Source organism: Cyprinus carpio, chromosome B6 (assembly GCF_018340385.1).
Source record: "Cyprinus carpio isolate SPL01 chromosome B6, ASM1834038v1, whole genome shotgun sequence".
In the NCBI taxonomy this organism is placed as follows: domain Eukaryota; kingdom Metazoa; phylum Chordata; class Actinopteri; order Cypriniformes; family Cyprinidae; genus Cyprinus; species Cyprinus carpio.
In genome coordinates, this window is record NC_056602.1 from 28,990,308 (window position 1) to 29,004,282 (window position 13,975).

Genomic DNA, 13,975 nt, shown 5'->3' on the forward strand with positions numbered 1-13,975 from the left:
GTGGACTTGGCAACCCTGCATTCAACACGAGCTGCAGGAGTCAGATTTGACTGATCACGGGTTGAGGAGAGAGAGACGGCTGATTCAAAAGAGATTTAGGTGTTATGTTTGATTGTTGAGGGTTCCTGATGCGCAAAAATTATGCAATATTAGAATGATTGCATGGAGCGGGCGGGATTGGACACAAAAATCACGGGAGCGGGCAATAATGGTCAGAAATACAGTGGGAGCCGTATTAAGAAAACATTCCCTCACAGCGCTCGAATACAAAAACACACTGGCAACTGTAGAAAGCACAACCCGAATTCCTGACATTTTGGGCAATTCAAAAATCCCGACCAGATGCAAGGTCCAAAAAGAGGACATGTCCGGGAAAATATGGTCAATCTAACGTCATGGCAGTGTACAACACAAAGTACCTCACGCGCGAAACACTTAAAAGTACAGCGTAAATGCATGTAACTAATGCAAATCAAGCAAGCTTGTACGCATCGGCCACGTATTGTTGGCAAAATAACACATTAGTGAATAATATGGATTTTTTTTCCAGAATTGAGGGAAATCAATTTTATTTCTGATGCTCATTAGTCATTGGTTCATATTTACTCTGCTCTATCATGACAAATGCATGGACAAACAGAAGAACAGGTTAAAAGTTGTAGATGTATATTTTGGGGAAGGTTTGGAGGGAGGATGATGATAAAATCATGAAGAGGGTGATGTTACGCTGACACATCAGGCACGGCTTCACTTTCTTCTGTACCTGCAAAGATTCATAAAAGACTTGAGATGAGACACAGCAGGCAAAAAGTACACATTTCCCCCATTCACTCATTTTCTTACATAAAAACCATATAAAAATAAAGGAATTAATTTAATTAATACATAAATAAAATTTTTTTTTTACTTGTTGTAATTGTTGAAATGTTTTTTATAGTTTCTTAGGATATTATTTTTTTAATAAAATATGTGTATTTTCATAAAGTATTTAATACACCCTTTTCCTCATCACACCCCGTGCATGTAGACTTAGAAAAAGAAATTGTAATCCTCAATGCAGTAATGTACCAGTGTCAGTATTAAACATATTATTAAATGATTAATAACATAATGGAATGTAGCAATACACAAACAGAAGTGCAACAAAATGCAAACATAAATACATTTCACACACTTGTTAATCTTTTGTAATTGCAATAACTTGCATGAAGTGTTCAATTATTCTACTTTATGTTGTCCGCTACATTTAATTACAAGGTGTGTATTTTATTTCATATTTCATCATTTACTTTTATATATCCAAGTACCTTAAATCCCTCCATAATTCCCAAACGATGCATTATATTGCATTATATGAAAAAAACAAAAAACAAATTTAATCAGTCTGTTCTGATTGACAATGCTCTGTTAAATTAAATGAAAGTCTGACAATACTAAAAATGTCTTTTTTGTTGCATGCATATTTAATGTGGAAGTGTTTTAAGGAGATGATTGTAATAAATCTTACTTGGCCTTTGACTTGAAGCGTCCTCCTTTCTTGTTTGGAATGCCGAGTCTCTTCCTGTCCTCGAAGGAAGGCCTAGAAAGAGGAATCACTGTTAGACTCGGAGACAAACACACAGAAGCTTGATCTCTTCAGTATCTCACACACCCGGCTCTGTACTGCTTCAGAGTTCTCTTGCTGGTGTTCGTCAGCTCCTTGTCAAACACAGACTTCTTTCTGCCGCCCTTGTCTTTGGAAACTGGAGGAAGAACGTTTAAGCAGTCAGGATTTGAACTCTGTACTGCTTCAGAGTTCTAGTGCTTTTAAGATGTCAGGGTTTGAACTGGATTGTTTGCTGATGTTTGTTGTTAGGTTGACGTCTTCAGGAATGGCTCTGGCTCGCTTCTGCTTGCGATCACGTTTGGCGACTCGTTCGGCGTACATCTGAGACTTCAGCACCTCGAACTGAGCTCTCTCCTCCGCCTGACACACACACACACACACACACTTTAGGAGTTCGACTTCAGCACCTCGAACTGAGCTCTCTCCTCCGCCTGACACACACACACACACACACGTTAAACATTCAGATACACACATCTGATGGAGCTCATTTCAGACGTCACAGTGATGCACAAAGCCAGGTCATAAAAGCATTACGCAAAAAAGACAGTTTGATGAAATGATCTCACTGTTAGCTCTTTCTTCTTGCCCTGTTTCAGGAACTGCGCACGTTTCTTCTTTCCTCTCAGAGCCAAATCAAAATCCTGCAGCGCCTTCGCCACTTTGACAAAGAAAAGGAAAATGAGATGAAAAATGCAGACACGCAAAAAAAAAAACAAATTGAAATATTAAGAAAATGAAATGCACATCTGAGGATTATGACAAGTGTATTACATTTTCTCATTACTGTGTTCACTATCGTTCTTTTGTTTTTTTTTGATGAAATTAATACTTTTATTCATCAAGGATGCATCAATTTGATCAAAAGTGACAGTGAAGACATATAATGTTACAAAAGATTTCTGTTTCAAATAAATGCTGCTCTTTTGAACTTTCTGTTCATCAAAGAATCCTGAAAAATAAAATGTATCGCCATTTTCACAAAAATATTGTGAATCAGAAATGTTTCTTGAGCAGCAAATATCAGCATATTAGAATGATTTCTGAAGATCATGTGAGTAATGATGCTAAAAATTCAGCTTTGATCACAGAAATAAATTACAGTTTACAATAAATTCACAGATACAACAGTTCTTTTAAATTGAAATAATATTTCACAATTTTACTGAATGTTTGATCAAATAAATGCAGCCTCAGTGAGCAGAAGAGACCGCTTTCAGAAACATTAAAAAATGGTACTGAATCTACACAAATTCAACTCACTGCGATCTTTCTTTCTCTCCTCGTGCGTTTGGAACCACGTCCTGGGCGCCTGCTTCTCGTCTGCGCCCTGAGTTAACCTCTTCTGAGCTGAACTGATCTAAACAACACACACACACACAACAAAAAAGAATGTTTACTATGGTTTTTTTACAGTGTTACTTTTGATGATATGGGGAAGAATTTGTGGGGTAAGTGTGGTCAGATCTGAGTGTGTCATTTCCTTTTCCTCCTTCTCCAAGCGTAACACGGCGTACACGTCCTTCTCCAGCTTCTCAATCAGATCCCGAAACTTCAGGACGACCTCTGAGAGACGCCCAGAAACACACGCTTTAACAACAGAGTCGTCTTTGACACGAGTCTTTGTCAGGTAGATGCTTTAGATGGGTGCTTTACTTTAGTGTGTTGATGTTGTATAGTGATTTTTTGAATAGTTTTTTTTATAATTTTTTTTTATAGTTATTATTTTAGTTTGATTCTGCGATTTTTGTGCTTTTTAAGATCATGCAAAGACACTTTAAGGAACACAATGAGTTGCATTAGCAAAACATCCACTAAAATGAGTTTAACAGCTTTGCTCTCAACCATTCGAATACGGAAGTGACTTTTAATGTACTTTCTGATCACTTTTAACAGCTTTGCTCTCAACCGTTTTAATGTGGAAGTTGTTTTTAATGTTCTTAAATCAGGTTACATTTACTTGAGAAGCAAAATGGCATGAATTAAGAAGTCTTGTTCTATGAGAAATTGCTCAAAAAAAAAAAACAAAAAAACAAATATCTGATAATGGAGTCATAAAAAAATAACTCAATTTTCTTCAATTTCTCAGATTTCTAAGAGAAGAAATAGTTCTGATTCTGCTTGTAGGTTTATCTTGATTTAAGAAGGTTTAGATATCCGTATGGGAAAATTGCCATTACTTTATGAATTTAAGACTCGTTAAGATCCGTGGATTCTGACCGATGTGCAAAGAAGCATTCAGATTGATCAGAAACAACCTTAAAAGAGAGATTTGGTCGTAAGTGGGAGCACAGCTGTGAGTTTAACTCAACACAAGATGAAGCTTCTTTACCTTGAGGAATGACTCGAGCTTTGACGGCTGTTTTGGCTTTTTTAACGATCTCTTTCAGCATCTTCCTCTCGGTCTCACCCACCAGAGACACGGATCGGCCCACTTTCCCCGCGCGAGCCGTGCGGCCCACCCTGTGCACGTAATGCTTCACGGTGTTGGGCATGGTGAAGTTTATCACCTGCAAACACACACGCGTCACACACACGTTCTCCGGGCTTTCACTAACACAGATAACAGTTGTGAACTCACAGTTTTGACTCCCTCTATATCCAGACCTCTCGCAGCCACGTCTGTAGCCACTAAAATATCAATCTGCTCGTCCTTGAAACGCCTGGAACACAAGCACGTCGTTCATGCAGCAGTCTACTCCGGGCAAATCTTTGCGTTTCTTTAAAAGTGTGAAACTCACTTCAGACTCTCCAATCTCTGCGTCTGCGACAGGTTTCCGTGAAGCTCGCCGACCTTTAACCCCATCAGGCCCAGCAGGATGTGCATGCGGTGAGCCTGCTTCTTCGTCTTTGCGTTTGTGTTGTTCGTCTGGTGATCATGGAATGTCTTGGGTCAGGAGAGCTGCGGACAATAACTGGATTTAATGGTTGTGAGTGCTGTGGACAATAACTGGATTTAATACACGCGTTTGATGATATCTTGATTTTGTACAAGAGTTTAATGGAATGGGATTTTTTGAGTTCTGGTTTGTCTTCAAAACAGTAGGCAGCAAAATTGTTTAGTTTTGATACTGCATGCATATGCCCACGGTATTGTGTTTTTCACCCGACTGTAAGCGCTCAAATCCAATCGTTTCCATCTTTTTCAATTTTTTATAAGTTTTAGATTGGTTAAAAATTGACTTGAACTTAAAATTATCATTTAATTTTTAGATGAGTAGAAAAATTAATAGATATGTAAATTAATTTAAATTTTAGGTTGGTGAGAAAATGATTAAAATTAAGAACTGAAAAAAGGAAACTATCTCTATATAATAATATCATAATAAATATCTATACATATAAAATAAATGATATTAGCTATACATAAATCTAAAAAAATACTGAACACAAAACAAAAAAAAAAAACTAGTATAAAAAAGTATAGATATAATACCTCAGATAATGATTAATGAGATATATCATATATCTCTATAACATCATAAAATATACTAGTATATATGGAGTAGTATATACCATATACATACATAACATATAGAGAATATATATACACAGTAATACAATATATCTATATTATATACATATAATAATATATTATACACAATATATACTATATTACCACATTATATATAAATATATATATACACATATACATCAGTCTATATAATATAGAACAATCACGATCAATTAGCTATAAATAAATTTATACTCATAAGTAACATACACGTTTTTCAGGAATTAGGACATTTACATTATACCGTACTATTTTTTATTTCTAATAATATTGTAAAATAGCTCAACAATTATTAAAAGGTTTGCACATTCATAATGTGATCAATATATGTTGCTAAGTGAGAAAACACTACGGAAAACCTGCTGGAATTATTAAAATAATTTCGTGGGAAACCATACGATTACTAATCGGTCACAAGACCCCAATAGACAGCAGACAATATAAACTGCAGGCATTATAAATTGAACAATAGCGATTCTGTGTCTCCTTTTTGTTTGAGGTATGACGCTCAAAAACTCTTGTCTGAGAAAGGAATGCCTACGGTCTGTCGTATGCTGGATCACAATGATAACCGTGAGCTTCAGCGAAACGGACGACAGAGAATTCACCTGAAGGGAAATATGTAAAAAAACACCCCTACGTAGACGGTTGTGTACAACAGTCACCAGCACGAGAGCTTATATATGAGGGCAAACCTTAGGCTGGCACCATATCAGGTTTTGTCTATTAAGCTATCAGAGCAACACACTACAATTTAAACCTGCGCCAAACTCTGCTGGAATCATTGTGTCTTTCGTGTGGATCACAAGTGACTAGAAATCGGTCACAACACCCTTAGTAGACAGCAGACCAACGAGGCCACTCTTTAGGGCACCTCACCTGCAACAATAGCCTCTCGGTCTCCTTCTTTGTTGGGTCTGATCCTCACAAACTCTTGTCTGAGATACGGAGCCACGTCTGTGTTGCTGTTCACAAAGATCCTCACCGGCTGCTTCAGCGACACGGACGCCAGATCCTTCACCTGAAGGGAAATATGAAAAACACACCAATACAGACGTGTTGTACTAACAGTCAGAGCCAAAGAGAACTTTATATATGACACACAACCCATAAGATGGCTAATATGAGGTTTTGTCTATAAGCTACACTGTGCAAATTGTACAAATAAACCCTGATTTTATTATTGTTTATTTGTGGTTTTGTCTATAATCTATGGTGTTAATTTTGTTGAAATTAGCAACTGCCTGATATTGATATGATCACCGGTGCAAGTGTTTGGAACGGAATGGTTTTTATGGGAAAACAAGATGCTCTATTTATTTGTGTTTTATTTTTCTCTTCAGCTCTTTTTTCTCTTCAGTTTTAGTCATTTTAGCACTTATCTGAAATTTAAATGATTTGATTTAGCTTTTACAGTCAGTGAAAAACAATACCGTGCAATGCATGCAGTATCAGTGGCAAAACCAAACAATTTTGCATCAAAAAAAAAATGATAACATTTTATTTATTTGATGTATTTACGCATTTTAATGCATATTTTTAATGCATTATTTATTTTTGTAATTAATGCATTTATGTCTATATTTAATGCATTTTATATGCATTTTATTTATTCATTGATTTGATTTAGATCTATCTTTCTATCTTATATTTTCACTGGTACATCCAATGTTTGGAAATGATAGCTATTTAAGAGAAAATATATTTATGGGTAAACAAGATGATCTCAACAGTTTTAGTCAGTAAAGAAATTAAATTATAAACTGTGGCATTATGCTATTTATTTAGTTTTATTTTTTGCATTTATTTATTCCTTTGTTTTATGTATTCATTTTATGCATTTATTTTTATCTATCCATCACCTTTTACTTGCACAATAACCTGATTTCGTCACTGGACACATGAAGCATTCACTGAAGTGGAATTAAGTGGAGTAACGCTGAAGGAAAGCATCACCTCTTCACTCATGGTGGCTGAGAAGAGCATGGTCTGTCTCTGATAGGAGCACATCCTGATGATCTCCTTCATCTGCTCCTCGAAGTACTCGTCCAGCATCCTGAGCCACACACACACACACACGTCTAAATAACCAGCCGAGCACTGAGCAAGTCTCAGCTGTAGCTCTAGGAGTCTGGCTCTCACCTGTCGGCCTCGTCCAGGATGAGGATCTCGATCTGACTCAGCTCAAACGAGGGCGTGTTGTGCAGATGGTCGATCAAGCGTCCCGGTGTGTCGGTGATGAAGTCTTGTGGCGCCGTCAGCTCAGCGTCGCTTAGTCTTCAGGTCCAACCCACCTGACAGACACGTCACAAACCTCTCACAACACCTCCTGACTTCATTTCTGACAGTGTATACTCTGCTTCATTATATTTCAAAACCTCATGTGAACGCGAGAATTAAAGCAGCAGGCCACTCTTAATCTGTGCTTTTAACTAAAACTAGAAAAAATAGAATTCATTATAAAATAATTAAGTTGTAATAAAATTAAGTTGTTATAATTATAAATTTTTGTATTATAAACAATTTTGTATAATTTGAAGTAAATTAAATAAGTTGAAGTACTAAAATTACTAAAAATATGAATTAAAAAAAAAGAATAGAAATTAAATTTAGCTTATTTAATTTCTAATTTTAGGTTGAAGTACTAAAATTATTTTAAAAACTTAAAATTAAAAAGAAAAAGAAAAAAATATATACATATATAGATAGATATATATATATATATATATATATAAAAAAGAGCAAAAGCCATAATTACTAATACTTTAAAATTAAAACATTTAAAACAGTTTAAAAATAAATTAAGCTAAAAAAAATTAAATGAAAAACTTAATTAGAATGTTCACTTGACAACTAATAAAGAGAGATGGAAATGTAAAAAATAATAATAATTAAAAAAAAGCTAAATAGAAATGTTAAAAAAAAAAGAAATATAAAATATTTTGAAAATATAATAAAAAAAGCCAAAAAACTATTTTAAAAATGCCAAGAACACTTAAAAGTATTACTAAAACTAAATTAAATAAATACATTTAGGTTGAAGAACTAGAATTAATTTTGTTTGAAGAACTAGAATTACTTTTATAAAGTTTAGTTTGATGTAATTAAATTATTTAAATTTAAATAAATAAAAATATATACTATAAAAAAATGACAAAAGCTCATAATTACTAATACTTTAAAATTAAGACATTTAAAATTGTTTAAACATTGTTTAAAGATAAAAATATAATTTAGATAAATTTATTATTATTAAAATTGTTTAATTAAATTAAAAAAATATAAAAAAAACTTAAGTTCACTTGACAACTAAAGAAAATGGAGAAGAAAAAAGAAGCTAAATAGAAATTGTTTTTAAAAAAATAGATGTGTTTTTTTTTTTTTTTTTTTATTAATAAAAAATGACATGAAATAAAAAACATTTAAAAAACTGCCAAAAAATATTTAAAAAATTTAATAAAAAAATGCCAAGAACAGTTAACAGTATTACTAAAACTAAAATAAATAAGTTTAGAATGAAGTACTAAAACAAAAACAGACACAAATTTAGAAAAATATATAAACAAAACAAAAATCACAATTGTATATTAAATAGTTGTATAATATTTTTATATTAAATATAAAATCTAAATTAATTTAAAATATAAGTAAATACTAGCAGCAGGGCTCTTACCCACGGCCAGGCAGGTGCTGATGCTGGTGAACTGTGCCAGCTGGCGGGCGACGGAGTGCACCTGGATGCCCAGCTCTCGGGTCGGCACCAGAACCAGCACACGCGTCACCTGCGTCTCTCTGGGCTTGTAGTGGCGGGCGACGGAGTGCACCTGGATGCCCAGCTCTCGGGTCGGCAACGGGTCAAGTGCGTCTCTCTGGGCTTGTAGATAGGAGGATCCAGAAATGTCAGCGTGATGGACGGCGTATTAACTGATTCATGGTCAGATAAGCATGAAAGAATTTTAAGTGGTGGGTGCCGGTGGCAGCACATGCACAGATGTCTTTTCCCAGCAGCCCCACAGGGACGCAGGCTTTCTGAATGGGAGTGGGCTGCTTAAAGCCCATAGTAGAGATGGCCTGAACAAACACAAGGAAAACACTTCAGAAACGCCGTGGTGCTTATCCTGTACAAGAGAAATGTTACATTACAGCGGACTGTTTATAGTTCAAATTAGATATTATTTTGTTAGACAGTTTATAAAATTTTAAATATTATTTGTTAAAAAAATAAAGTAAAAACTGTAAAATTGTGAAATATTATTACAATTTAAAATAGCTGTTTTTTTTTATGTGAATATACTGTATGTTGTATTTGATTGATTTGTGTTTTTTTTTATGATTAATTACTCCAGTCTTCAGTGTCACATGATCTGCAGAAATCATTCTAATATGATGATTGTTATCAAGATATTATAAATGTCTTTACCGTCACTTTTAATCCATTTAATGAATCCTTGCTTAATAGAAGTATTAATTTATTTAAAAAAAATTATAAAATATAAGTACCTGACCCAAACTTTTGTAAAAAAATAAAAAAATAAAAATGTGATGGTTATGTCACTTTTAATCCATTAGATTTTTAAAAAAAAAAAACAAAAAAAAAAAAAAAAAATTAAAAAAAAAAAACAAAAAAAAAAAAAAAATTGTGTCTAAATTTAACATAAAAGGCTGAAACCCATCAGATGCACGTGACGTCAGACACACCTTCAGTAAAGGTCTGGACAGATTCATATCCTGGAAGGTGAGGTTCTCATCAAACTGTGAGGCGTCTTCAAAAAACGCTTCGGGCTGGAAGAGAGAGAGAGAGAGAGAGAAAGAGAGAGAGAGAGAGAGAGAGAGAGAGAGAGAGAGAGAGAGAGAGAGAGAGAGAGAGAGAGAGAGAGAGAGAGAGCGAGACGACAGAGAGGGGGAGGAGAGAGAGGGAGAGAGGAGAGGGGTGGAGAGAAGAGAGCGAGCGAGAGAGAGAATAGAGAGAGCGAGAGAGCGAGAGAGAGAGAGAGAGAGACAGAGAGAGAAAGAGAGCGAAAGAGAGAGAGCGAGAGAGCGAGAGGAGAGAGAGAGAGAGAGAGATGAGAGAGGAGAGAGGAGAGCAGAGAGGGGGGGAGAGAGAGAGAGGCGGGGGTGTAAAACTGTGAAAAACTCTTCATAATATTCATAGGGAGGGGGTGAGGGGAAGGAGGTGGTGTTAAACAGTGTCTGCAGTTTTCCTCTTTTTTTTCTTCTTTTTTTTTATAGTGTTTTGTGGAAAAGAAAGAGAGTGATATATATATATACACATACACACATCACAACTGCTCACAGAGAACAATAATAAAGTGTTTTGATTGACTGTCAACACACACCTGCTTTTTTGAGCACCTCTTCATCAGCTGATGAGAACTCATCTTCATCTACCTCTTCACCGTCATCATCATCATCATCATCATCTCCGCCTGATTCTTCATCGCCTTCTTTATCATCCTCATCATCTTCATTGTCATTTTCCGGGTTAGAGGCTGAAGCTTCTGTTTTCTTGCTTTCTTTTTGAGTTTTTTCCTGCAAATACAAACAGAAACATTTTACTTCAACCTTAAACTGTACGTCACACACACAAAACCATAAAATAAAGAGTGGCATGTGAATAAAATCTGTTCCGCTCACAAAGGCAGCATTTATTAAATCAAAGATACAGTAAAAATTATGAAAACTTTTTACAATTTAAAAGAACTGTTCTCAATGTGAATATATCATGAAATGTAATTTATTCCTGTGATCAAAGCTGAATTTTTCAGCATCATTACTCCAGTCTTCAGTGTCACATGACCCTTCGGAAATCATTCAAGAGAGAGACATCAAGATACAGTAAACACAGAAATATAGTTAAATATCGTAATTTTCCATTTGTATGCTGAACACATCTGCTTACCTCAATTTTGCGTTTTTTCCGCACTTTCTCGATCTTCTGGTCCAGAGTGGTGGGTGCTTTCTGGAAAAGCGTGAAGGAGGGAAGAAGATTATTCATCATGAGTAACGTGATCCACATCCCTGAGCTGTGAACGGAGTCTCACTCACTCTCTTCTTGAGCTGCGCCATCACGTCCGCCATGACCCAGTCCTCGCTGTACAGACCGTCCCGCTCGCCGAACTCAAACCCTGCGCTGAAGTCTCCAGCGCCGCGGCCCTTCAGAGCACGCTTCTGCTTACTCAACACGATGGGCTGCTCCTGACGATACACACACACCATCAGCTCACTTTAACACACTTAACACGGAGCACTGATGATATCAGACGACAATACTGCAGTACTGCCAAAAACACCATTCAGCTAATGTGGTATTTGACATACCTCCAAGAAAACCATGACAACATACCACTCCAAAACACCATGATAGTTAAAAATAATAATAATAATAATACTTTTTGGTACATGAATGATAACCATACTCATGGTACTCCAAGGCACTTATACTATGGTATTACTGTGGTATCATGGTTTGTGCTAAAAAAAAGTCCAAAAATGCATGTGGGTCAAAGACGTTCAGATGTCCGCATCAAAAGAAATGTACAAAAGTGATTTGGTGTCCATAGAAAGCACATTAAATGTAAGTAAAATGTCTACTTTTAAGGTTTTAAATAAGTTTTTGGAGAATAAAATGTCAAAATTTGGTTGAAATAATGTTACGTTGTCATTCAGTGTAACACAATATTTATGCAAAAATTCAAACAACATGCTTCTTCTGACGTGTACATATTAAAATATCTAAAAGAATAATGGAGCATACTAAATTTTATTGTGTTTTTAAATTAGTTTGACAAATGCGGCAAAACCTGGGATAGCGGCAAATGTTAAAAATGTAAAACTACAACTCATTAGTATTTGGGGTGAAAGTAATTAGTCTTTTAATATGTCATAAATTGATTTTTGTTGTAAATATGCCTGACGAGATTGTTACACTGAATGGCATTTTACTGGGTGTCTTCTGTTAATCAGGGGAAAATGTGTGATATTTATTGTTTGCTCAGAAAAACAAAAACAAAATTGCAATTAAATAAAACAGAAAACTTTTTGCATTTTTTGTGGGGAAAAACTACAACAGTTTAAAGCAGTATTACACTTTTTTATGCTTAAACACTTTTTCGTCTTTGACTTGTGTAATGTAAAAAAAAAAATGTAATGTGGTGATAGCATGCTATTGGTATAGAAATGATGAAAAATGTTATTTTAGTAATGTGTGGTTTTAAACACAGTGTTACTATGGTGTATCAGCAAGTAAGATCGTATTATTATGATGCACATAAAATAAAAACATGGTATTACCACAGTATGACAGTCAAAACACAGTATTGCTATGATATACCACTAGATAAAATAGTATTAACATACAAACTTTCCATCACAGTATGAGACTCTAAACATTAGTAGTGTTACTAAAGTATATCATATATCATATCATTGCTCTTTTGATTGCTTCCGTTGTCCTCCTTTGTAGGTCGCTTTGGATAAAAGCGTCTGCTTAATTACTAAATGTAATATCAACAGATAACACATAGTATCATTATGATGCACATCCAAAAACATGGTAGTAACGTAGAATGAAACTCAAAACTAATGCAGTCAAACGATTAATCGCATCCGAAATAAGTTTTTGTTTACACAATGTGTGTGTATTGTGTATATTCATTATGTATATAAATACACACACATACAGTATATATTTTGAAAATATTTACATGTATACACATTAATATTCTTATATTATATGTAAATATATTTAATACATAAACATAACATGCTTTTCTTAAATATGTTTATATATATATATATATATATATATATATATATATATATATATATATATAATATATATGCATGTGTTTTGTATTTATATATACATAATAAATATACACAGTACACTACACATACATTTATTATGTAAACAAAAACTTATTTTGGATGCCATTAATCGCGATTAATCGTTTGACCGCACTACTCAACACGGTACGTTACATCATTAAACAACGTGGTACCTGACGAAGCACCTCAAAAAACGTGGTTTTACCATAGTATGAGGATCAAAACCTAGCACTACCGTGGTATTACCATAATGCACACCCAAAAACATAACAGAACCACGGTATAAAGTTTAAAACATAGTACGATCATGAATTCAACATCAGATAGCATGCTGCTGCACATCAAAACACGGTATTACCATAGTTTAAGGCTCAAAACAGAGCACTGCCATGACATATCATGAAACAACTATTTAACATGGTACTTTACACCTCGAAACATGGTGTTACGTTCTTAAACAACACAGTATCGCCACGAAACAGGCTAAAAGAAAAATATGATGACATTATAATAGCAGGAGAGTGAACTTACGGCTTCATCGTCAGACGCTGAGTCCGGATCTTCAGGAACTTCATCATTATCATCGATAGTTCTGATCAGATCCAGATCGGAAAACATCTTCGTGCTGCACTCGCGAAATAAACCTCACACACTCCTTACTGAAACAGCCGATACTGTATAGAAATATTTATATAGCGTATATCTTTACATAAATATATATCTAACTACCTAAAGGAGACTCGATCTTACAGTTTAATAAATCATAAAAATATAATTGTGTTCTAGCAGCGCTCAATGCTGATTTCCACACGTGCGTCGCTGAAGCAGCGGATCTGCGTCATTCTCTCGCGGCTCTTGAGCAGCGGCTGCGGCGGCCTCGTGAGAGCACACTGACACCTAGCGGCGCGGAGGACGAGAGCGCTGCTGCAGACGCCTGTCTTATAATAAAAGTAAATCATTTTAACACACAATCACACGATTAAAATTATATGAAGTCAGTTAAGACTGCAGATGACTGCATATGTACA

At 35.0% G+C, this 13,975-nt stretch overlaps 1 protein-coding gene across 1 annotated transcript; it reads right to left on the reverse strand.

Annotated features, from left to right (window-relative positions):
• Nucleotides 1-552: 552 nt before the first annotated feature.
• ddx27 (DEAD (Asp-Glu-Ala-Asp) box polypeptide 27) lies at nt 553-13,785 on the reverse strand. Its single transcript, XM_042725179.1, is given in 22 exon segments — nt 553-763; nt 1,508-1,579; nt 1,652-1,779; nt 1,862-1,966; nt 2,176-2,267; nt 2,870-2,956; nt 3,029-3,172; nt 3,939-4,116; nt 4,188-4,269; nt 4,348-4,543; nt 6,000-6,141; nt 7,077-7,176; nt 7,263-7,390; nt 7,392-7,414; nt 8,794-8,956; nt 9,066-9,191; nt 9,819-9,902; nt 10,306-10,335; nt 10,461-10,649; nt 11,020-11,079; nt 11,166-11,315; nt 13,479-13,785. Coding segments are annotated over 22 exon segments (2,382 nt in total). The 5' UTR covers nt 13,566-13,785; the 3' UTR covers nt 553-747.
• Nucleotides 13,786-13,975: the final 190 nt, after the last annotated feature.